Below are 26,523 nucleotides of genomic sequence, written 5' to 3' on the forward strand. Positions count from 1 at the left end.
AACTTTAGGCTTCAAAACATCCATGTGTGATGTAATAGTTACTGCAGGCATGTTTCTCTGCAGTCTGGCTGACAGGCTGCATGTAAACATACGAGTCAAGTGATCAGCTACCGAGCGTTCCCCTGCTGCTCAGATATGCGGGTCACATTTTTCCATTCTCACCTCTTCAACGCAACATTTACACAACAAAACATTACATGACGTACATCATCTACTCCACCACTATTTTTAAAGGTCTGCATCACGGATCTACCACGCGGACGAGCTAAGCGCAGCTGCAAGCTGAGGAAAACACCCCAGTTTAACTGGCTACGATTATCAGTCATTTATCGGAACCAAGTACAACACAAACGTATTGTGAATACACCCCGGTCTAATACGAGTTAAATGTCAAAGGATTCAAGATTGAAAACACTTCTCAATAACTGCATTATTTCATTATTTTTTGGAATATATTGAAAATAAAGGTCCCAGTGGAAACTACATGTAGCAGAGATTCAAGTCTCTGTGTTTTTATGTTTCTGATGACTCACTTCCCCTTGACATGAAGATCATGATTGTTGTTCAAATTACAAGTTTCAGCTGCTCTTTCTCTTTAAAATCCTCCAGGGCCTTCTGTTGTATTTAAGCCAGGCTTCTTAATTGGAAAGGTTGTGGTCCATAGGCAGCTCCTGCAGTCGTCCAGTCAGACTGTAGTTCTGCTGAATCCTCAAAGGGATTCATCGTGCTGTTTGTAAATGTCACGTCCCCAGCATCTTTTCACTAGGTTTATTTATATATTCACTTCAGTTTCTTCTGTTATTTCTGAGCTGCCTCTGACACTTTGATTGCTAGTGACAGCCCCTGTGCTACGTCTGAAGCACATTTTCTAATTGATCTTCATGCCTAACCCTTCCCGGCCTCATTCTTTGACTCCTTTGGTGACTCTGTATGGAGAGACTGAAACAGACCATGGATCCAAAACTTTTCTCTCCACAGCTTATCTTCATGTATCTAGTTGAAACTACAGCTTTTTACTTGTGTCAGTAATCACCTTTTCCCACACAAACTATATAACATTAACAGCTTTATCAATCTGTAAAAGTAATGTCATTTACATATTGGTCACTTTTCTATTAATGCTCCTCATGACTTCATTCAGACATGCCTGTAAAATGAGCCATGGTATTTGCAGTTCATGGACAGTGCATTAAGCACAGCATCTTATAGCCATAACAATTCACACGAATGCACCGAGTGGTTGTGTGAAGCATGCTGACGCTGGATGGATCTGTGGGAACTTCCCTTTTCTGCATGTTTACGGTAAGTTTGTTGAACAGTGTGTGCACTGTGAGGCTTTAATTGCACTGTAGTTACAGCCAATGGTTATCAAATCATAGAAAAAGGTGATAATCATTTCACCAGAAGACACCATCACTTTAGAATAGATGGTTTCTTCTGTCACCGTTTTGTTGGATGAGTTACGCTGATCACCGCTTATCTGAGTTGCTATTGACAGGCAATCTGCTGAGATGCAGCTCTGACCATCTGTGAATTCAAACTGCACAGGAGGAGATTCCACATAAGAGCTTAACTCTTGTTTCATGTCAGCCTTGATTTCCTCTGCAAGTATCTGTCACAAAGCCTGTTTGCATTGTCATCTATGACGGTACAGCAATATCAAATGGATTTTGTAAACCGAGGAAAGCCTCCTGTTTTTATTCATTTTTTTATTTTTTAGACACTGTGAAACTGACTGAAGCTTAATGAGGTGTCTGAGGATTGTTTCCCATCAGGATCAGAGGGATTTACCACACAGCACCAAGCAGATGGAGGGGCGACCCTCATCTTGTGTGTCATGACGGCCCCTAGAGCGATCTGCATGACTTCTCATGGTGAAAAGTGTATATCACAGGATTTGTGGGTTAATCCTTCCTCTGGAAAATATCCAATGGTTCAAAATCGGTTCAGTTCAGTGCTGAGCTAACGAACAGATTTGAGATTCTTCAGTATTCTATATGTATGCCATGTTATACCCCGCTGTTACTATCATTGTTAGATCGACTTTTGTTTTCCTCTCAGCTGTCTCCAAGCGCTTGATGTTGGTTATGTTGGGTTTCTCCCTGCCTGTTTTAGATTGGCACCATATCAAGAAAACTGAATGAACCGAACATGAACTGAACTGAATTGTGATTTGGAAGGAATCTCTTTCGCTCAATGTGAATGTTCAGATTTTCAACTAAAGAAGGGAAACTATAACAATTTTATGCTTTCTAAGAAATAACTTGGTTGTTTGAATGTATTAAAACTCTTCCTCACACTATCACAAAATAAGCACAAATTGTTTCATGCAAATTAATACAAAAACATTCATCAGGACTTTCAAATAAAATATCATTTCTATAAAGAAAAAAGTAGCTTGTCCATGAGATGTTTTAGCCTCAAAAACCATTTAAAACTCAATTACTTCTTAGTGCTTACATGGCCCAACGGTATTCATGTGTGGAACTTAACGGCTCTGGTAATGGCCATAAATAGACAGGGTTTTGTTTAACTCACGGTTGCTACAACTGGAAAAGTGAAGGCAAGGGAAATCAGCTGTAACTTGAGAGCAGTGGATGCCAAATTTTATTTGGAAATCAAGAAGCAACAAAACAAAAAGAAAAGGAAAACCAAAGATGTACTTTCAGAGACATTTGAGTTGCGATGATGGTAAAAACTGCTGAATACTTCCTGCGCAACTGAAAATAAACCAACAATTTTTGGGTTAAAAAGCTACATGGCTTTTAGTACTGTTGTGTAGTCCTCCATTTTACTTTGTGTTGGTGTTTCTCCTGCGTATTTAATCACACCTATTTCAATATGTACAGTAAGTGATGCCTGTAACTGAAGCTGTGACTCACTCTCTTCATGAACTCTGAGGCAAACAGAGGGAGCGGGCTGTGCTTTATAACTTCGCTGCTATTATTAACTCACTTTATGAGCTGCAGGACTGCAGTTCAGTCAGCAGAGAACGGACAGGACATGGAGAGCCAATGACCTGCTGACTCTCTGAACTGTCCCGCCTCCCTGTCTGCTCAGCTGTGCTGATGCAACTCCAGAGGAGGATGTCATTTTTCAGTTTTCCCTCCCGACTTTCCGGGCTCCTGTGAAATGTTGTGATGTGTCATGTGATATTTTTTTCCTCCATACTCTGCGGAAAAAGACAGATGGAAATTCACTATTTTCTTTTCTACAAAGTCAGCTTTCTGCACGGTCTGTGTCTCATATCAGCTCATCAAACCCTCCACCTCTCACACTGCATTTTTCTTCTGGGTGTGCTCTCATGTTTGTGTTTGTGGTCCTGCATGTTAAAGCTTATCGTGAGTTCAAGTGACACTCCACCCAAAGTTTGTCTGGTATTAAACACTGAAAACACTCAGATCTGTCATAGTTTCCTCCTCTAAGATGCACAGCGGATTGAATTTGTCACTCTGAGTGGAACACTGAAAATATCTCAACCTCAGAACAATGCAGTCTTTCTCAGTCATAGTACATGGTCAAAGGTTTGTGGACCCGAGTAATTAGATAAGTGTATAAAAACAAAGGTACATACAGTACAAGACAACTTGTTCTCTTTTTATTGATTTTCTCCTCATGACATGACATGTAAGTTCACACCTGACTCACCTCAGTCGTTCCAAACAACACTGTTAACATAAAGTCAGCAGGGATTAGTTATTAGTTACAGTGTTACACTGTATTACACAACTTTAATAAAGAGGATGTTTATGTTCTAAGATTTGCCAAAGGAGCTTTATTAAAACTATTTTATCATTTTCTTTTTGTGATCTAATATCTATTGTAGGAAACGGGGAAACAGCCTCACTTCTGCGGGGTGATAAAAAAGAACTAAAAGGAGCACAACCAATTCTTTCCCAGCTTCTTCGAACCAACCAGATCACCTCAGTCCTTAGAATCAAATAACACAGAATAATTGATTTATGATGCAATCAGCCTGTAAAAATACATGCAGTTACACTCTCCCTTACTGCCAACATAGCATTTAAAAAACATTAAAAAGTACTTCAACTTAAACGGCTCTCTTCCATCGTCAGTGATAATGTGCTCAGTATGTACACAATACGTATATGTATGTACATGAAGCATTTGTAGATGAATCAGAATAGTAAATAAATTACACAGGTACCTATACAGAGCACATATTACATATTGTATAAACTATATGTTCATACATGTAAACAGAACACAAAGCACATAATCGGGACAGTGATCATCAGCACAACACAGAAAATAACAACACCAATATTTATGACAGGACATCTTTTCTATCTGTCAGTCTTGACCAACAAAGGATATTTTGTGTTTTTGGATGAATGCAGTCATGCTGGGCCACTCTCACACCTATAATACATGTGGAGGTTTCCATCTTTGCTGCTGGGAGACTTAACTGCATTAATCTGGGCAAAAGTTGAAGCCACTGACTCCCGAGCAGCTCAAACCTAAAAGTCTCCACGTTCCTCCACATAATCTGGATTTACATTCACTGCAACTCTGCGGTAAAAGGCAGAACATGACGTTTATTTTCTTACTAAGCTGACAGAAATCATGCAAAATTTACTTCAAATTGATAGAACAGATTTAGGCCTTTGTATTTTACAGAACATACCATCTGGTTCCCCTAAATTCCTGCATGATGTTTTACATGCCGGAGCTTAATCTGACATTGTTGTAAGTCAACCTGCTGGTTGGGAAGCTTTGAACTGACAGAGGTTAGTGTTTTACACACAGCCTGGCCAACATTCCTCTCTGCATGCTTACCTCCCAAACCGCACCACAAACCCACCGTTGAACCTTGACTGACTCCTTGTCTCCACGGCAACAGTCAGCAGCTGGAAGAGACACTGACAACAAGCTATGGGTGTTGCAGGTTCAACACAAAAATCAGCAATAAATAAAAAAATAACTTATGATACAGGTTGAATTCGTTCTTGTAAAACCTTCTGCTTCTTTTAGAGTTCATTTAGTGTTTTTTGCTCCTTTTGCTAAAGCAAAGGAACTTTGTTTAGGGAACATTTGCATGCAGAAAGCAGGTATTACAAATTTAAGATGACAAATTGGTCTTTATTTTTCATTACTAGTTTGTGACATTAGTGTCATGCCATGGACTCATGACATGTGTTTTATGTTTTAGATCATGTTTGGTTTTTAGATTATGTCTTTAGTTCTTAGTTTAGATCATGTTTTTGGTTCAGGTCTTGATTAGTTTCATTCACGTCACCTGCACTCATTTCCTTCAGCTGCACTCCATCCTTAATCACCCTCCACAGTATTTAGTTTCCAGGTTTCCTTTCATTTCTTGTGAGATTCTTTACGTCACACGCCACGCCACGCCACGCCACGCCACGCCACGCCACGCCACGCCACGCCACGCCACGCCACGCCACGCCACGCCACGCCACGCCACGCCACGCCACGCCACGCCACGCCACAAAGCTAAGTCCTTTTTTCCATAGTATGCCAAGTGTTTTGTTTTGTTGTACTTTTTCCACAGTTCAGGTTTTTCTATCCGGCTCAGCCGCGCTTTCCTTTTGATACTTTGTTTTGTTAAATAAATCAAGTTTTACTTTTGGAAAATCCGCATCCGTGTCCTCCCTTAAAACCCCTTAACTGACAATTAGACAGCTGAGACACAGTCTTTTCTTGGATCAATGTTGAGGATTTTAAGAAGTTTCTACCCAGCATAAATTGAAATCTAAGTAAGACAATAAAAACGATATAACAATAAAACAACATCCCAGGTTGTTTTATGTAAAAACATTTAACTTGAAACAAGTCAAATTTATACTCTAAATTCTTAAATATTACTCTAAGTGTATATCACTAATGTGTTTAATACCTGAAATAAGACAAATTATCTTCCCCACACAAGTATAACATTTATGGATTCAAATGAACCCTGGGAAGAAGCATTAATTTGTCAGAATAAAACAAGCACATTTTGTTTCACCTTAACGAGATATCAGTTTTTACATTGTGTGAGCATTTTGACAGACTTTTACCAGCCTTTAAAACTCCATCAATTGGAATCCCTGAAGCAAATTAACAAAGAGAACTTTTCCAGACACCTTTCAAGCCAAGTTGGAATGAACATCACGTGAGGTTGAGCACAAATAAACAAACATTTTCCCGACACACTCGATGAGACATCGGTGAGAACAACACAAGGTTGTTGGCCCCACTATCGACTCGCAGAGAACAAACTTGTGCAACACAGACTGTAAACATTAGCCAGATTACATGAAGCTCAGCAGAAGGAAGGCGACTCCGCATTGTTGTGACCGATGAATGTAATGTGTAACAGTGATAGCTTATTATGGAGAGCTGGCGTTTTGTTCCTGACACTCCCATCAGCACACACTAACACAGAGAGTCCTGTTTTCATCTTTTCAGAGGACACATTTCCTCAGATTAATCATAACCTGAACCGAACATCACCCAAACTTTACAGTAAACCTAAAACAAGCCGACAGCTTAATGATTTACTTCCTTTAATTGTGTCTGTAAGGAGGTTAAGTCTCCACAATGCCTCAGCACAAACACACAGACTGGGACACTTTGTGTGTTTCATTAGGCCCGTATCATCAGTTAAAAACTCCATAAAACTCCAGCTTGAAACACTTTGCACACAAATGATTAAATGTGAGTCATAACAGGGAATAAACATTTCTTTACGACATCTAAAGTACCTGAATCACCACCTCGTTGTAGAGGAAGAATTTAAAGGATTATTGTCAAAACATCCCATAAAAAAGGTCCAAACCTACAAATATCCTGTGGCTCTCAGCTTCGGTACGTAAACCTTTAAAAACAAAAAACATTTACAGCATATGGTTTAATTTACCCTTAAAGGCTCAGAAACTCTTAAACTAACTGGACAATCAATTTGACCAAATGTTACTAAAGTAGGAGTTCACTCTCTGTTTGTTGGGGACTATTTACTCAACTCAACTCAACTTTATTTATATAGCCTTTTAACACAGCCGTGGCTGAAACAAAGTGCTGTACAACACAAAATACAAGGCATAAAACACAAGAACAATGCAAAAACAACAATAAACACAGGCGGATGAACTGTAATTTACATTTGGCCTGTATTGTTTTTGAGGTGGCTGGACAGCGTGTGGACTAAGTCAAAAGGTACATTGTGGATATGTGTGGGTGTGTGTGAGCAATAAAATGCAACAGTGTAGCTCGCTGGTTAATAGTTTCATGTCAACAAAGGCACTCCATGGCACACAGGAACAAGATGTACAGTATCAAACAGCTGTGATACAAACAAAGATCATTTTTGTTGTTGTAGTTTGAATTTACTGAATTCTCTGAAAAGAGTTAAAGCTAGTTAGTTAAAGCTTGAATTAAATATTATCTTAGTTATGAGCTAAGAAGAAACAGCAAACTGAGGAGGAGAGCTACAGTTTATGGCTCAGTTTTGTTCTAATGGGGAAGAAATTCACTTCTTTTAGTCTGTAATGTTATTCATTCTGTAAAAAATGTATTTGATCTGACTAGAAATGCTACTCATAGGTTGTTAGAAAATAGCTCTGCACACCTATATGAGCAATAGATGCCTTTGTTGTGCGAAGTTTAAAGGGAAGTTCGGTTTTTCTAAACCTGAACCTTATTTCTGGCATAAAATACGTTCATCTTTTCACCGATAACTGTTAACCGGCTGATCGTTATATCAGCGTTATAATATGATATAACGAGTTAATATTATAACTCAGTTATGGGTGAGTAGATGAATGTATTTTATGCCAGAAATGAAAAAAATAAAAACTTCTCCTTTTTAAAGAGGAAAAATACATTTTTAGGTCTACATTTAAGAATCTTCTCAAATAAACCTTAAATTATGTAGCTGATTGGTATAGAAATATAGGGTGAAATACCTCACAAATGAAAAGCTGTCTGCTCGTCTATTTTTTGAGCCCAGCGTGTTGATCAACATTTCCCACTTTTAACAGTTGTGTAACACATTATAGACAGGGGAAAATAGCTCAGGAAGTGATCAGTGAGGGACATCTTATCAGTGTTGTGATGTCAGACCAGTACAGGTGTGTCCTTGTTCTTTGGGAATGGAAAAATCTGGGGTAACATGTTGTCTCTGTGTCCCACTTATTTTTCCACAAGGATGTTTTTGTTTTCTTAGCTGGAAATATTCACACTGCCTATGTGTGACAGATCACCTGTACAACAATCACAGCAATGACACTGTTGGGGTTGACTATGTTTGAAGTAACTGTTAACATTTCTTCTTAAAAACACAATTTCCCAACCATGAAAAGATGCATATTAACCTCAAAAAGATGCAAAATAAGCTCATACAGACACAAAATGACCACAAGAAGACACAAAACCATCCCATGGATGATGGATGCAGCTGAATGCAGAGTCGCAAACACATCTAAAAGGTGCAATATGCCCAACAAAGTGCACAAACTTAGATTGAAAAGATGCTAAACACATGCAGAGGTATGTATAATGGCCGTTATACAACCATTAAGAGACCAAATCAACTCAAAAATGCAGAAAAGGATCCCGAAGAAACACAATGACTCAGAAGAAGAACAGATGCAAAAGGTGCACCATGAAACTTTATTTAAAAATGCAGAATGGCCACAGGCAGGTGCACAAACCCACCACAAAAAAAAAAAAAACACCAAAGAGATGTAGAACAACCTCAAACACCAACAAAACTACCATAAGAAGAGGTGACCCTAAAAAAGTGGTTCTAAAGACTCAAAATAATCACAAAGATACACCAAAAATACCCAATTAGCTCCTTCAACTATAACTATGGTTGTAATTATTCTTCTGGGACTAGGTGTCATTTGTCAAAAGGTTTACCTTCCCCCTCGGTTCCATTTGTCCCTTCCAGCTGTCTTATTGACAGAGCACATTTCACACTGATGTGAAACTCAACTTGTTAAAAACACTGCAGGGCTGGTTAATACAGGAAGAGACGGCAAGAAAAACATCATGTGGAAGTTGCAACACTCACAATGAATATTACAGTTAAAGATAAGAAAGATACACCTAACAACGCAGTTGACATCATGAAACGTTCTGCTGGATTCTTTCTGCTGTTACCACAATAAAGTTCATGTGACAACATGGAAGGAAAATGTTAATGTGTATTCTGTTTGTTGACTCCGTCTGTAAGGTCCCGTGTCATTATGACAACAACCTGGGTGAAGAATGCCATATGTCTGCTTTCAGGGCGGAGTGTAGACAGGGTTTTTTATCTGGAAATCATGTTATGTATTTTAGATTTCAAGTGTTTTTCATCTTTAAAGTATGCAGTGGATCTGGGGATGATCTGAAATCCAAGAACAGGAAGCCCTGCTGTTGGAACAAATTCGCCTTAAAAAAGAGAAAATAACATTTTAGTTTAAAATGACCGTGTGTTGCCTCAACTTTTGTTTGTACACAAGCTGGCATCAGTCGCAGTACATGACAAATATGCATACATCTTAATTATAGTGGATTTTAGTGGTGTTTTAAACATGTTTAAAAATGCGGTTGATGTCTACGATTTTAAAAAAGGTCTATAATTTGACTAAAAAACAAAATATCTTTTCACCATAAAGAACCATTTTACAGTTCAATATTTGGAACCTTTGATATTTTCAGATGAGAAGAACATCTCTAAGATCTTTCATCTGTCGCCTATGATCCTTATCATTCCTCCAGATTATATACAAACAGGAATGGGAGAGTAAATGGTAAAGAAACAGAAGAAGATGACGGTTGGGGTTTGTAATCTTACCCTTTACAAGGCTGGTTGACCTATTTGAGCCCACTGCTGACCCAAATACCTGATTTTACCTCCAGCGTCTGTGCCTTTGGTTGAGGCTGGGCTACAGCGTGCCAACTTGTTCAACCTCTAACAAAGGAGCTAGCTTTGTGCGTGAGGAAATGATTTGAACTTTACTTTAAAGCTTACATCTTCATGTAGGGTTCTGCATTAGACACTGATCAATACTGGAACAGCGAGGCATCGCAGAAAGAATATTATGATAAAGAAAAACTAAAAAAAACAATACTTGAATATAAGATGGGCACAATAACAAAATCAAAGCACCATAAGCATTGCTTGATATATTCTATCAGCAAAGATGCAAAAAGATTACTGATTTTTAAGTCTTTTTTAAAGCAACATAATGAGGGTTTCCGTTTTTTTCTACTTACTTTGGTAAGTATGTTTTCCTTCAGTTAAGAATGATGACTGTTTGGGTTTCTCCTAAGTTATCAGAATTTGTTGTGCAGCGTTGAACACAAATTGTTGGCACAAAGCTGTAAACTGTTTGGTTGTATACACTTAGAATTCAGTAGAGCTGCAGCAATTAGTCAGTTTCCTACAGTTGTTTACATAGCAGCATATACAGTGATGCTCTGCTCCAGCTTCACAAGCTTTTCTTTGGGCTTTGGATGAAGCCAGACATTTGAATTTGTTGGGCTTTGTTTTCCGTGGAGTGGGCAGACTGAACCCAGGGAAGCTGTGGTGATCAAACTGTTACAAACAAAACGGGATCAACATCCAAGAAGAGGTTAATATGGACCTGGCGAGTTGTCCGTGAATGATGTAAACTGTTGCAAAAACAACTGCACGATCAGAGATGTGTCGCAAATGTTCCACTTTCTCTTCTCTTTGTTAAGCTTTTATGACTATTGTGCAAGCTCAACAGCTGGGTGAATATATATTCCACTAAAATCGTGACATGAACAGGGTGTGCGGTGATTCTTAGAAAAACAGGAAATCCAGCAGCTCGACCCGGACGCGGGTCTGTTGATGTAACATTTGCCTGTTTTTGCGCGGAAAGCTCACAGTTTAGTCCCATCCAGCTGGGTGCTTTGCCCAGTCATGCCATTTTCTTTTAGGAAGGAAGGGAGGGGGGGCGAAGTCACATGGCTTGGTGACAACTTAAACCGAGCATTTTGATTGGCTTTCCCGGCCCCCCGGCCCGTCCCCTGCGATAGGCTGTCCTTGGCGACGTCACGCCGATCAGCTGTTAGAGCTCCACAACAACAACAAAAGAAGGCGCAGTCGGGGACCCAGGAGGAAACGGACTGAAAGAAAAACGCTCAACCACACTGTGACTCCCGATGTACAGTCCATAAATCCAACGATTTTTATATTTTATTTCTTCCGCGAAGAAACATCAAGTTTTTCTATTTTTCGAAAAGTAACGCATCTACCTCCGTTTTAAGGATCTTAATCGCGATCTGAAGTCGGTTTACATCTCCTCTCTCTGCCGCAGGTGGGTTCTTTGTTTTCTTCTCGGCGAACATTAACGGCCCTGCTGCCCTCAAATGTTGATGCCAATGATCTTTTTCACCCCACATCACGGTAAAGACAGCTCATACTTCAGCACTCGGGCCGATATCAAGCAGCTCGGAGGTGTTATTACATCTGTTTTTTTGCATGTTTATTCGGCTCACTCTCCGGCAACAGCTCAGCCCTGGTAAGCTTGTTAAAGAAGCAAGCATTGTGCTTTCGCTCTGTATAAACTTCGTGTTTTGTCTTGAGTAGACTTCAAGAGGGTTTTGGGGTTATCCTAGCAAATATTTCATCACATAGCTCTGGAGCTAAAAGTTTAAGAGGCAGCCAGGCTGCAGTCCAGCCCTGGCAGTGTAGAGTTACAGCCTCCTCCCCTTCCTCTTGTTTAACCATCCAAACCGTCCGACGCTCACAGGCTGCCCTTCCACATTATCTCTGGGACCAGTTTAGCTTTGTCTCTGGTTGACAAATCACATTAGCACCGAGGAAATGAGCCAATTACCAACCCATCGATAAATAAACTAAACAGATTTGATTATGCCACGTTAATTGGATGAAATGCCAAACATTCCCAGTTTTTTTTTTAGCAGCTTTCGGATTTGGGGTTCCGAGAAAACAGATCTGGTTTTGACCTTAAATATGTCATACAAAAACAGGAATAACAATGCAGTTTGCAGCTATATGCAATAATTAAGACTAGTACAGATAAAAGATTAATATGAATACGACAGGTATAATTATTACAGCGGTGTGAGTCGTATAAAATGCTGTTTGCCCACTTAAACGTATGTAATCTGTTTTGTCCTCCTTTATCCCAGATTATGGGACATCCATTGTGGTTTATTCCTAATCCTACAGTCTAACCGTTATAGAGCCATCCATATCGCAGGATTTTAAGCTGCCTTTGTTACTGCCTGTTTAACACTTGGCTGAATAGTCAGTGCAAGTTCTGATGCATTTTGTCGTTCACCAGTAATCCACATGCTGTGTGACCGGTTTAAGGATATTAATCGGTCATAAGGAAAGGGGAGTTTATCTTTGTGTGCGGTGATAAATGTCCATCAATCATTATTTATCCGTGAGATGTGCCGTCAGGAGGGGGAGGGGGGATAGTTTGGGAGAAACAGGTGCAGCAGAGTAGGCTACCAGCCCGTTGTGGATGGTGCCACAGTCAGTCAGCTAAAAACATCTCTCTGTTTGCTGTTCGTCACAGCTGCTTGATGTTTACAGAGGCGGACTCCACTGCAAATTTTATTTTGTTGCCTGCCTGAGTCGAGGCATTCCAGCCGGTTTGGGTTAGGATGACTGCTCGTGCCTGCCTCCTACTGGTGATTACGAACAATTGCAACAGCTTGTGTAAATGTTGTGGAGCAATCCGTGATTTACACCAAAGATTATCCCATTGTTTGTTTTAATGCTGATTTAAATCCAGACTACTAGAAAGGGCCCCACATTTATACATTTTGTAATGCGGTTTACACCAGTCATTTTGCAAATAAGGATGTGAAACAATATTTATCTCAGCGTCTACACAATGTGGTCGAAAGTGAAGTCTGTAAGGTTTGAGGTCTCTACCAATAGTTCTGAATAATAAATCTTGACCGATTTAAGAATTAGACTAAAAGCATTAATTAAAGCTCAGAAAGGTATATTTTGATTCTATAATCTTAAAAAAATACAAATACATCTTATTAGGCTACACATAGTAAGTAGTGCACTTTTTTAATGTTTATTTACCACTATTTATTACATGCATAACAAATCATCTAGCAGATAAGACATTATGCAATGATGATTTATATAATATGTTAGTTAGGGGGTATCATAAATGGTAGATTATCTTTTTGTTTGCTGAGCTTTGTGTCTGTCTGCTTTTGGCTCCAGCAAACTATTATTTGCACAGTATGTAGCCTGACAGGCTTAACACGAAGGGGAACCTGCCACTTCATGCACTTTCCTTCTACAGCTTCTTCTTCTTGATTCAGATCATTCCATCAACATTTTTATTAACCAAGTTCTGAAAACTGGCAGCGAGACAGGCAGATAATCCAGTTTTGGGAGATTCTATTGAAATGAAACGGTACAGCCGGTAACAAAAGAAGGATTTAAAGAGCGAAGGAGGGCATTGTACACTTGGCTTAAATCCACTGAGACTGTGCCAATGGATGCCATTTATACAGCAGCTGCAGTGGGACAGTTACACTGATCACTTTTCATTTCGTCTAATTTTCCTAATGTGAAACGTTGCAGTGAGCCCAGCACGCAGGCTGTCAGCCAGCTGTATCTGCGTGTCCTCTGAGAACAGCAGAGCTCTTTCTGTATGAGTGAATATGACACAGACAAGACAGCTTCACTCTGTTTGCTTCCATCAGATCAATATACCAAGAAACCGCAGCTGCTGCCTGCCTCCATCAGGACTGACAGGAAATTAATCAAGTGAAGATGATAAGTCTGTGTAAACAGGCGGACACTGATAGAACTGTTCTTAAAGGGCCTGTTGTGTGTGTGTGTGTGTGTGTTTATTTATCTGAGATCCACTTGTGTGTGTATCAGCCATCTTTTGTGAGGGATTAGGAAGGGATTCTAGGCAGGTGAAAGCAGCAGCTGTAGATATTTACAACCAGGCTTTAGAATAAACTATAGAAAGCACTGCTGTAGAGGAGCAGTCTCAGGCAAAATTTAGCGAAGGAAAATTACTCCTGTTGAGATTCAAATTTTATTTCCTTTTCTCAAACTGAAACAGAAAACAGGAAAGAAGAACACACAAAGAGGGCTTTTGAGATACACCACTAAACATAGGCAATGCTTTTTGTGTGAATATGATATTTATGTCATTTGTTTTAGTGGGCCTGCAGCACAAAGTGCACGTAGAGTATCTTTTTGGGGGTTATAAGATTACTGGTAACTTAGTAACTACTTGGCTTGCCTCTAAGATTCTTTGCTTGCAAAATTATATGTCTGACCCATATTTTATTTTTGAACAAATATCACAGACGCACAGCAAGTTCCCTTCTCTCTTTTTCCTCCTTAAAAAGTAAAGGAAGTTTTAAAACTGTTGCAAGTCTGTAAACTTAAAGCTGCTGGAATCAAATATGTTTATATTATTAATAAGTCATAAAGACATATGACTGTGCGACCAATAAAAAGGGATTCCCAACTCTTTCCAACCTCTTTCTTTGTTTACAGCTTTAGTTTTCCGGTTCATAGACTGGTCTGGTCCAGTCTCCAAGTTTCCAGCAGCTTCAAGCAGATCTGTTATAGCAACAGTTCACATCCTGCTCCACAGAAAATAGCAGTCAGGCGCAGTTAAAGATGGGCTAGTGATGAAAGTGGAGTGTTAAAACGCTGAAGAGACTCATTCTTCCCTCAGGGCTTGGTGAAGACCAAAAAATGGAGCCAAATGGAAGATGAACATTGAACTTGGAAACAACTTGATTACATTTTGTAAAAACACCATTTACGAGACTTACTTTATAAGACTTACCTCAGACTTTTCCCCGTGGTTTTATTTTGAGAATTGATTTGAGGGGGATTAGAAAAGCAGCTTGTTTTGAATTTAAGAGGGCTCTACTGACTGAATCCTTTTCTCTGTCTTGTCTCATTTCAGGTCTTTCTTTCATATTTTTGCACTCGTTGAATCCTAACGTTGAGCGATGTCCAGCCTGTGTCTGCTGACCCTCAGATGATCCATGACCACACCTTATTGATGCACTTTAGCACCTTTCCAGAGCCTTCAACCCGCTGTGCACCCTGCAGCTGATGACCAAAAAGCTCGCCCCTCCTCCCCGCCGTCGCCCTGAGCTACGTGCCTCCCTCAGCTCCTCACTGAGCCTCACACCCCTGCAGGACGTCCCGGGATGTTCCAGAGGTTCGCCAGCGCTCTGTTCGGGGATGATGTGGAAGAGCTGAGTCGTTGCAACAGACCTGGAGACGGCAAGGAGGAAGAGGAGGATGAAGACTGGATACTGGTCAACTACCTGGGTAAGTCTGACACGCAGAAAAATAAACGTTGGGCTAGTTACACTGCCTCGCTTATTACTAGTTACTCATGATAAAGAAAGTAATGTATTAATGTAGTTGTCACATCATCGCATGTTCATCTGATGTCTCGTGTTTGTTAGTACTTACACTGGAAAGTCAGTATTTCTCATCCCTTAATGTGTACATGTATGCTCCACTTCTTTCCAGCTGTTTTGTTTATTCCCAGTTGAGTTTTGTAGATGAGGAAACTACAGAAAGCAAAAACAAAAGTAGTGACCAGAAACGCAATTTAATGACAGAATGTATTATAGAGAAGTTGGTTAACAGTACAAAACATTCCCGTTTCATATTGGGGCTTAAAAAAAAACCATCCAATGACTGTATTTCACACTCAATTTGTTACAGAAGAGTAGCTTAAATCCTGCAATGGCATGATGTGTTTCTTTCTTTATCCACAATAACAAAAACATTTTGTGTTTCACATCGTGAGAATGTACACGTTTGGCCAGAAGAGGAGGTATGAGATGGAAAACAGAGGCGGAACTCTGCCAACATCTTAGCTACAGACCCAACTCACAAACATTCACTCGTGACTGTTAAAGTTAGAAATACATGGTTAGGGTTAGATTTAGTTTAATCTACATGTTATGAGAAGTTTAGAAAAAAATATATATGGATATATATGGGTTTCCAAACTTGTTTATTTCCCCAAAGTCAGCTTATTTACTCTTTTCTATATTTTGTATATAGCTGTAATGAAACTGTTACACAGTATAGACATGCTGGTTCAGGTTAAAAGTACTACATGATACCCACTTTTTCTGCCATTGAATAATTTATCAGCCATTTCCTTCATCTTCAAATAACTCCTTGGTCTAAACAGTGAAATACTCCATGATGCTCTGCCATTTATGATGTAAAATAAACACAAAACTCAAAATAGAAACTAATGGCTGATTCATGCTTTCTGTGTACGCTTGTCAGGGTCGATCATCATTATTTTGTCCATGTGCTGAGGTTCGAGTGCAGTATGGATTCTAAGGATTGCAGACTAAAAACCTGGTATTTACGGGACATAACTTTGGTCCTATGAGAAAAGCCATTTTTTTTAGAAGAGGCTTTGTGATGGGATTTTCAGTCATAACAGGATACACAAATTGTGTTATTTCCCCTTTGAATTTTTCCCTTTTATTCTGCAATACACAACAAACACTAAGGCTCCTTTTTGTCCTCTTGTGAATTTGCCATTTTCCTTTTTAATGCACATCAGTAAAATGTCCCAACACATCCCCTTAAAATGTGGTATGATTGGAACTGCAGGCAAGTCTGCAGCAATTTGTTCTTTTTCATGTGGAAACCAACAATTACCTTTAAACATGCACCTTGACAGTTACAATTCAGCTCACGTGTTAGAACAGAGATAGTTAACACTCTGACTGACCTGCAGATGTTCATTTAATAACTTTGAGACATATTTAGCCCATATTAGCAGTCAGCTGATGTGTCTTGTTCCTAAAACTTTGTCATTTAAACAAAGACTTGGCTGAACTTCAGGCAATGGCTTCTGTAGCACAGCTGGTTATAATGTGACATCATCTACATTATGCGGTGCAGCTTTAATGTTAAATCAAGTTGAAAGCTTTTTGAATTGCAGCTGCAGCACCATAAATATTTAAACAATTGCAGATGCAGGACTTTGTAGGCAGCCTCGGCTTCACAGCATAAGTTCTAAAGATGGTCATTTGATGGGTAAAACAAAAAAAAAACGTTTTTTTTTTTTAAACAAAAGCTTCTGGATACTTGTGGATCTAATAAATAAAAAAATGACAATTAAAACTTTCATAAAAAAATTAGTTTAAAAAGATGAGAGCAAAATCACATAAAGGCCGACAGTGAGACTGATTGGAAGGTCAAAAGAAAGCTCGTATACAGATTTGAAGTTAAGATTAGTTTGTCGAACTGACACTCTATGTCCAGAGATAGAATAAACTGACATAGAGCAACAGGCTGGAATGAAAGGTAGTGTATAACTTTAGAGTTTTGTCATAGCAGGTAAAAGTGGAGCCAAGTTTCCAGAACTGTCTGAGACCAAAACCAGATCCCAGTCAAAACAGAAGTGACACAGAGAGAAGTTCATCAAGTCGCACACACTGTATGCAGCAACATGACACACTGCGGCGACTTCCAGAGGGCTCAGAGTGAATCTTGGCTCAGCTTTGCTTTGGCCCACCGTTCACCTTCCGCCAGTCTTGACTTGACTTGACAAGTCTCCGATTCCATGGCTGTGTGAATATTTCAGAGGGAAGAAGCAGACTATCTGCTCCACTTTGGTCTTTGAGGGTGGGGGTAGGATGTTAGACATCGGGCAGTTTATGGAGAAGTCAACCTGTAAGCACGCCAAACAAAAGCACACAAGGAACCTGATGGGGTAAAAATAGATCCTGATGGTTCCCTTTCTGGACCGGTGGAGGTGGACATGTATGGTCTCTGAGCTGCGTCTGACACCCCTTCATTTCTGTCTCAATTTTCCAACAAAACTAAATTAAAAAATGGGTCATTTTAAATAGAAAGATAATTAAACATATCTGCATATATCTAAAAGAATGTGACAGGCATCACAATTCTTTTGAAATGTAATTTTGCAATTTACTTACAGGTTTGTGAATGTCCCATCCCCATTAGCCTCCAAATGGTTGCAGCGTTGTGTTTTATAAATTATTGTTGCATGCAAAGTAAAGCTAAACTTACAGGTTCTGCAGGCTAATGCATGGGAGTTTTGAACCGAGTTGAACTGATGCTTCTCCCTCCACTCAGTAAAGAGTTGAACTGATCTGGTTGAGTGTGAATAAAGCTGTTTGCTGTACTGAAAACTTTCAGACGGAGCCTTTGTGGTCTGTAGAGGAAACTGAATTATGTGGGGTCAGGTGGTTCATTTGTAATCTAGACCGACCTTATTAACCCACCGCACGGCCAGCCACAGTGTCCAAATCACTGCTGGCCCTCACTACATAAGCTCACTCCTGCTGTAGAGACTTTCCGTCCAGTTGACTGTGCAGAGTCAACTGGACTGAAAGTCTCTGCCGGAGGAGATCTGCTGCTGATAGACTCAGTGACGGTTGTGCTGCTGCGAGGACAAAGTGAGCATGCGACCAGCCGCTGGGCACTGAGTCAGCACTCTGCAGCTTCTCTGTCCTGTTGTGGGTAAACAAGGATTCCTCTGTGAACTCCTGAGAGTCCGAGCCAACGGGTGCTGCTCATGTCACGTGTGAAAAGGAGCTTCAAACACTTGCTCACATGCACGGAAACAATCTACATGTATACACAGCAAGAGCACAGAGGTCATCATGGGAGATGATTCTGGGACAGTGCTATGGTCTTAAAACTGAAACTTTCCAACCTGTGTGTGCGTTTTTGTGTTGAAGAAATGAACTTAGAGTATGATAAAGATCAAACATGTCTTGTTATTTACAAGCTTTATTTAGGCACTGAAGAAAGTAGCATGTCCTTAAACAGAACTAAAATCAAACCGAGACATCTGCTTAGTCGACACAGGGTTATTTTTAGTGTTCTGTCTGCTAGCTTGAGATCATGTTTCCACCTCACGACTTCCTGTTTCTCAGTTAATCATTAGGAGCTCATGTTGGATAAAAACAAGATTGATCCTCTGATCTGCAGCTTTTGGTGAGATTCCAGGTTTGCACCGAGCAGATATCTAGCAGGGCTGGATGTTGGCATGTTTACAGATGATTTATGCACCAAAGAATGTGCAGCGGTTGTTTCTGCTGCTTCTTGTGGAGGTAAAAAGAGATAATGCTGCTCTCTGACTGTGAGACAGGTTTAGCAGCTCACGGCCTTGTTTTCATTCACAAACAGAAACATGTGTGCAGGCTGCGGTTTCAGTTAAACACGCCATCCGGGTTTGCCTGCAGTTCTGTGGCTGCTGGCATTCACAAAATGATTGTTTACATCTGACAGAGTCCCTGCCGCTGAATAGAAAAGCTATAGTACCTCATGCTGGCAGACTGAAGACATTACAGTTTCACTTTGAATCAGCGAAAACAGCTTGAGAGGTAAAAGGCCTGTGAAGCTGAAAGAAGCACCATTTTCCTTTGGGGATTCATAATGTTCGTGGTATTAGTGATGCTTCTCCCTCCACTCAAAAAATCCACTACACTTTTGAGTGTCTTTCTTTTTTGTGCTTTATCGGTATGGCTCAGATTGCACATATTATATAATATATTTCACACACTGAAACATAGATTGAAAAATAATTGTGTTTTTTAAGTCAGTTTTGTATATATAAAGTATTATGTTCGTCCATAATAGATCGAAATAAAGTTCATCTTAGTAACTCCACCTTTTCCTCTCTCTGCAGCTGAAGCCTGCTCCAGTCACTGTAGTGATGGCCTCTCTGGATCCACAGTCAGCCCTGAGGAGGAGGAGGAGGATGAGGAGGAGGAGGGTCTGGTGATGATCCCTTCCCCTATAGGCAGCCCTGCTATCCGCTATGCCTCCTGTACCTCCCTCAACTCCACGGCCGACACGGACCCAGACGGCGGCGCAGAGGAGGAAGATGATGTGGACGAGGAGGAGGGCGGCTTTCTGCGTCTGGACGCCTGCTCTCTGGAGGAGAGCTGGTTTGTCACCCCCCCACCCTGCTTCACTGGCTGCAGCAGCCAGCCAGTCCTCCTGGAGACCAGCCCTCTGGAGAACCTGCTGATCGAGCACCCCAGCATGTCCGTCTATGCCCACCACAGCCCTCCACGACTGACCCTTGACCACCTGCAACGACGCTCACTTGACCAGGAACTGGACTTTTTGTCCAGCAGTATGTCCACAGATTCGACAGGCGCAGGTGGAAAGGAGAAGGCAAGATGCCCGCTGGATGGACCTCGGCACAGGTAGAATCATTCAAATCCAGTTAGAATGATTTTTTTGTTGAAAGATAGAATTAGTGAAAGAATCCAGGTTCTGATGCAGAGAATTCGGTTTTAATCCAGATATTCTCTCATAAGCATTTAGTCTTTTTATACTTTTCATTCATATCATGAACTAAGTAGCTTTGTTATTTCACAACACAAATTGATGCTGTTGTTGTAGTTTGGCTTCCTCACAGTTTTAAATGTGAAATTTTTACTGTGGAGAGAGTGAACAAAACAAAGAAATACGTCATCTGAAGGCACATTAAACAGAGAAAAGGTGAAATTATATCCAAACTATTTTAGTCCAATTAAATCCATTTATGGTTGTAGATGTAGCTGTAATCTAATATCCATCAGTAGTCTCTGGGCAGAGGGTGTTGGCAATATAAATATAGATATAGATAGTTATATAGATATCTAAAAACTAAAAGGGGCCATAGAAGGATACGAGGAAGTGGCATAAATCATTCATTTACACTGTAGTGATTTCAGAGGTAATAAAATGTATTGAATTTGGTTTTGAGAGTATAATAGGATCTCTGACATAAGAGGAACCAGAGTTTACTTGGCTTTTCATTTACCTCATAGATTAGTAAAATCATTCTCAGTTCCCTGTCAGCTAATCTGCTCGGTGTTGCTCTTTTCTGCCCCCTGCAGGCCAGAGATGGCAGTCGTGCAGCGCCGCTCCGGCCTCCACTCCCCCTGCTATGCCGCGGCTCTCGCCGCCCACAACGGCCTTCTGCAGCAGCGGCCGGGTAACGCCACCCAACGCACCCAGCCGCTGTCCCGCAAGGCCCTGCGGCGCCTCAACCTGCTGCGCCCCCCGAAATCCGGCACAATGCACCTGCACCAGCCCAGCCAGAGGCACCTCAACTTCTGAGGTGTCCTGACATCACCTTCATCATCATCAGCGTCAGTACAGTACAGGGATCCAACGCTGGCCACCAACAAACACCCACCTCAGTTTTTTTTTTTCACTCTTTGTCAAGAAACCAACACCAGCAACCAGCGAGTCCAGAATCAGCCACTGATGACCCACCTGAACTGTTCTGATCGGAAATCTGATTGGGCGGTGAAATAGGGATCGTGGCTGGTGTATTTTTTTCTCATCGTATCAGGTTCATGGCCAGTGAAGAGATTCCATTCTTCTCTCCTCATCTTCTTCTTCATTTATCCGTTCTCCTTTATATTGATGCTGAGTAGGGAGGTGAGAGGAAGAGCTCGTCAAGTGCTCCCCCTCCCTCCTTCAGCCAATTCATCCTCTTTTTCTGACTACTTTGTGTCCAATCACAGAGAGAAAGCGGTGACACAATGACTCCCTCTTTTTCTCTTTCTTCTTCTTGTTCTTAACGGACGACTTAACGTGTAGAATCAATGCTGTAGGTCACTTTATTCGGCGGCAGGTTCACGGCGTGGCAGGATGATCCCCTGGTGTCGTTTCAGGGTCTCACAGAGTAACGATCGTTAGTCTGGCATCTTTTTGGGCAACTTGACATGACAGCTGGAGACATTTCAGGCCATAAATCACTTGAATATGTACAGTGCGGCAGCACAAGGTTTCCATTTAATCAGAGAGGAGTGTTGCGATGAGACTTTGAGCTCAGAGAGTTGCCAGTGTCAGCATGTCCACACTGGAGGCTGCTGCAGCAGGAAAACAAAACCTTAAAGGGAAAAAAAAATCCCCTTAAGTAATCTAACATTGTTACAATCTAGAACTATTTTCAAGTTGCTTTATCTGTTTTTGTCTTGATTGAGACAGTGCATTTCACAAGAGGACAGGGTACATTCTGAGTCCATATTTGAAAGGCTTTTATAGTGCAATAGAAAATCACTGCCTCTTTAAACATTAAATACTTGATCAGTCACTTCCATTTGATTTTTGTATCATGTTGCCATTCAAACTATTTCAACACAATATTTACTGTAGCCCTATTTAACAAACTTGAAAACAATCTAGACTGGAAGATGTTGCGTTTGCAGCTTTTCCTGTGAAACCAGAGGGTGCAGTAACTGAAAACTGAGAGACAGAACAGAGAGTTGCAACATAATTAGACTCACACTCACCCCTGAACTGTAGCTGCTTTGCCTCTTGGTCTCTTTTCTGCTCTTGTCGATGCAGATGTTGATTTTTTTTTTTTTTTGTTTTCATTGAATTTCCCTCTTACTTTCTGTGTTTGACTCTTTTTTTTTTTTTTATTCACTTGACCTTATATTTTCACTAAAACGAGCGGTTATTTGCGAAATCTGAAAGCATCACAGTTACAAATGAAGCCAGAAATGCAGAACAAAACTCCAATAATCAACAAGTAACTGTTTCAGAGCCTTTCTTGGGGGGGATTTGTCCCTTTAGTTTCTTGCCCTTTGACCTCTACAGCGCCACCAATTTGTTAAGTTCAAAGCCTCCTGCAGCACCGCCTGAACCTGCCTCTGACTTTATAATTCAGTACTTGTTTTTTTTTTAATACAAAATGAAAAAAAGACGGTTAAAATGACTGGGTTAAACATCACTAAACGCCTTGTTGTAACGGTAGCTTTGAGATGAATAGAAATGTAAAAAAACAAAAAAATTTGTGTAAAAACAAAAAAAAAATTCCAAAAGAAAAGAAAAAACAAATTACATATCAGTATGAAGTTATATGCGTATATGGTTTCTTGCTTAGGTATGTTTGACTGTGTTAGTGAGCAATCTGTTGCATGGTTGTAGAGTTATGTTGGTGTCACGATGGTGGAAAAAAGAAAAGAAAATCGACTATTTTTTTCTTTTTGTTTGTTCTCAAATGAATCTGCAGTCCACTTCTCAGGGTCACAACCAATCACCTTTACACTTTAGGAAAATGCAGATTTACTTGACGGCTAATGATTCTTTGCTCATGCTCGGACTTTTCCAGCTTTTTCCCTGCGAGCTTTCCCTCATGAAAACGTCTGTGAGAAATACTTTTTACTTTTAGTTTTGTGTCTCAAAGGCTTCTTTTGGTCCCGGACTGGGAAAATAAACTATGACTTTGACTGTTGGGAATCCATCGAGATGCAGAGAAACTGTTGGTCTTTTTCAGCTATGTTTATAGTATTTTTGGTAAATTGTACCTAACATGGTTTTAGAAATGTACTTTATATTATTTCAGCTTTTTCTATTTTCTATGCTAAATTAGTTACATTTTGTTTAACTGATATTTAAACCAAAAAAGTAGCAGTGATCTTTAACCTTTCACTAGTGGGTAATACTGATGTTCTTTTTTGTGTGTGTGTGTGTGTGTTGCTGAAGTGTTTGTTAACAGCTCTAGGCCTCGGTGCTCTGAAATAGTGGACTTCTTTCACGTTTTAATGTGTCTGCTGTAGGGAAAGTGGAGCCCAGGCCGAGTCACCACACTGCAGGAGGAGAGAAATATTCAATCATACAAAGTGACAAAAGTCTATGGAAGAACTTTACTTCCAGGAAAAGAAAAAAAGAAAACCTAGAATAACATTTAAAGTCAAAATTGCGAGACATGTAAATATTGTTGTCAGAGTTACTCAAATGTAACTCACATTTTAATTTTCTTACTCGTTAAATAATTTGTTTTTTTCATCGTTTGTTTTTGTTGAAATATTTTTTTTACCTACTTTTAAATTTGATAAAACTTGATTAATCTTTTATTTTTTTTAATTCAAGGTTATGAGCAAATAATTTTGGCTTGTGTGTGTGTGTGTTTTTTTTGTTCTTTTTTTATCCTGCAGAAATGGACTTCAGTTTTTAGAAATATCTTGAAACGAGTGAAGGCTTCTAACTTAACATTTCGCTGATTTACTGTCTAGAAAATTCTTTGAATGTGGTCAAATCCGATCCATCGTTACTAGATCATCATCGGAGACCTGCTAAGATAAAGTCAATCAGTTTAAAGTCACAGTTAGGGGAATGGATTCTGCTTGAAGATAAGTCAGTCCAGTATGAACACATTTAATGACATCTCATTTTAAGAACCAGAAAACGTTCAGCCGCTTCTGATGAAAACTTTTTTGTAGTGTGGTCCCTTGTCTTTGGTTGTATTGATTGAATGGTAGCATCATTAAGAAAGCTCTAACACATGTTTGTTCGGCGCCTGTGTGATTTGTTGTAAATAATATGATATGGAGTGGGTCTCTGGTGTATGTAAGCCTTTCTTTTTGTTCTTGAATGTCTCACTTTCTCTGCTATCTACCTTTGCAATCACAAGTGATGATATATTGTGTTACTGCAATGTTTTTGAAAAAGACAAGCTTAAAGAGAGAAGGGATCGGAGATGTCGGAGGCTCCTCATGCTGTCAGGAGCCTTAAACGTTTTATTTGTGTTCTCGTTTCTGTTCTCAGCTCATCTCTCCATCAGCAAACTAACAGGGATTTCTAATGTTTTTGTTCAATGCCTTGAAATTTGTGGATCATGTGCCTTCCAGGTTGAAATGTTATAATGACAATGCATCAATGAAGAACTTGAACTTTTTCTCTTTTTTTAATGCTCCAATTGGACTTAATAGATACAAACAGACATCAGAAACCAACTATGCATCACTCGGGGGAAGCTCATACGCTCTCGCCGCCACCATCCGCCGAGTCCGAGTACAGGTTTTCTAATGACTCAACAAACCAGACAGAATGATGTAGCAAAATATTTTTTCTTTTTTCACCTGTCTTTTTGTTTTTAAGTGTGAAGAATATCTTGTGGCATTTTATTTTTCACCAAGTGTTAGATGTGTTTTTTTTTTGTGTAGTTTACTGGAAAAATACAGCACTTTGCCAAAAAGAAAAAAAAGGTGTAGGAATTTTAGGGTTAACTTTTTATTTATCGATATAACTGGTCTCCTTCTTTGTATTTTGGATATATGACAAATTAATTCACTCTGTTCTGATGTCAGAAACAAAAAAGAAAAAAAAAGCTAATACAGGAGTGGGGTCATCTGTTTTGGAACTGTAATAGTTAATACATGTGATCTCTTATTCGCCTATAATAAATGTTTTCATACACAAATCTCTGTCTCAGTCTGTTGTGTCTTTACTCTTCTTTGGATGAAACCATGGTTTTAATGTATCATTCTTGAACAGCGCTGCGCTGGACGCAGGCTGCTGCAGCAACCCGAGTTCTATAGTGACTTACTTTATATCTTCTACTGACATTAGATTTCAGGTCATTATAGGCTTTAAACTTAACCTAAAATCAAATCAGCTTCAAGTTTGATGCAGTCTTAGTAAATGAAGACACCCTACACTATAATTAAAACATAGTGGCACTTAGATTTTACATGGTTTTGATCCATACATCAAACTTTATCCATTTAGTGCTTTTATTCAAGTCAAATTTCACTAAAAGTGGTTGACAGACACACAGAATGATAAATGTGGACTAGAAAAACAAGCTTTGCTCCAAGATACAAGAAAAATACAAACACAGAAAAAGGCCATTTGATAAATCAAATAAGCAGCATAACAAAAACATTATAAATTGTAAATATAAGGATATGATCAAACTTATTTAAGAGTTAATGGAATATAGTCACATTGCTTTGCAACTCTTTATTTACTTTCACATCTATTTATTGCAACTTTAGGCAACATGTGCGCAGTGGACAGGAGAAGGAGTACATGGACCTTGTGGAGTCCTTCTATGGCTGGACCAAAAAGAAATGTTTGTTCCTCAACACTACCAAGACCAAAGAGCTGGTGGTGGACTTCAGGAGATCTAAAACTCCATGCCAGTCAGTCTGCATTGATGGAGGGGACATAGAGACTGTTCAGACCTGCAGATACCTGGGGGTGGTGCTGGATAATAAACTGGAGTGGTCTGCCAGCATAGAAGCAGTGTACAGGAGGAGCCTGAGCCGTCTCTTCTTCCTGAGACGGCTCAGGTCCTTCAATGTCTGCAGTGATATGATGTGCATGTTTTATCACACTATCATTAAGAGTGCACTGTTCTATGCTGCTGTCTGCTGGGGGAGTTGCACTACAGACAAAAACTGTGGGCGCCTGGACAAACTGGTGAAAAAGGCTGGTTCTGTTGTTGGCAGAAGGCTGGACCCTCTCGGTGCTGTGGTCTCCAAAACCGTCTGTTTTGGAGAATAATAAACATATTTGTAGTATTTTTATTTTTATTGGTATTATTATTGTTGTTGTTAATATACAATCATCGTAAATATCGTAATACTAATTTGAATTTCCCCCATTGGGGGATGAATAAAGCATTTTTCCATTCTATTCCATTCTATGTCTTTATAGGTACTCTTTGTTTGTCACGGGCATTAAGTGACTGTGGTTTTTAACTTTGTATAATTTTGCATTAGTTTTGACAAAGCTAA

The 26,523-nt window shown here is 39.8% G+C and overlaps 1 protein-coding gene across 1 annotated transcript; it reads left to right on the forward strand.

Annotated features, from left to right (window-relative positions):
• Nucleotides 1-11,062: 11,062 nt before the first annotated feature.
• tp53inp1 (tumor protein p53 inducible nuclear protein 1) lies at nucleotides 11,063-25,202 on the forward strand. The gene is given in 5 exon segments (XM_075466125.1): nucleotides 11,063-11,300; nucleotides 14,928-15,128; nucleotides 15,131-15,301; nucleotides 19,677-20,202; nucleotides 20,881-25,202. Coding segments are annotated over 4 exon segments (969 nt in total). The 5' UTR covers nucleotides 11,063-11,300; nucleotides 14,928-15,079; the 3' UTR covers nucleotides 21,104-25,202.
• The last annotated feature ends 1,321 nt before the right edge of the window (nucleotides 25,203-26,523 follow it).

Source organism: Odontesthes bonariensis, chromosome 5 (assembly GCF_027942865.1).
Source record: "Odontesthes bonariensis isolate fOdoBon6 chromosome 5, fOdoBon6.hap1, whole genome shotgun sequence".
Classification (NCBI taxonomy): domain Eukaryota; kingdom Metazoa; phylum Chordata; class Actinopteri; order Atheriniformes; family Atherinopsidae; genus Odontesthes; species Odontesthes bonariensis.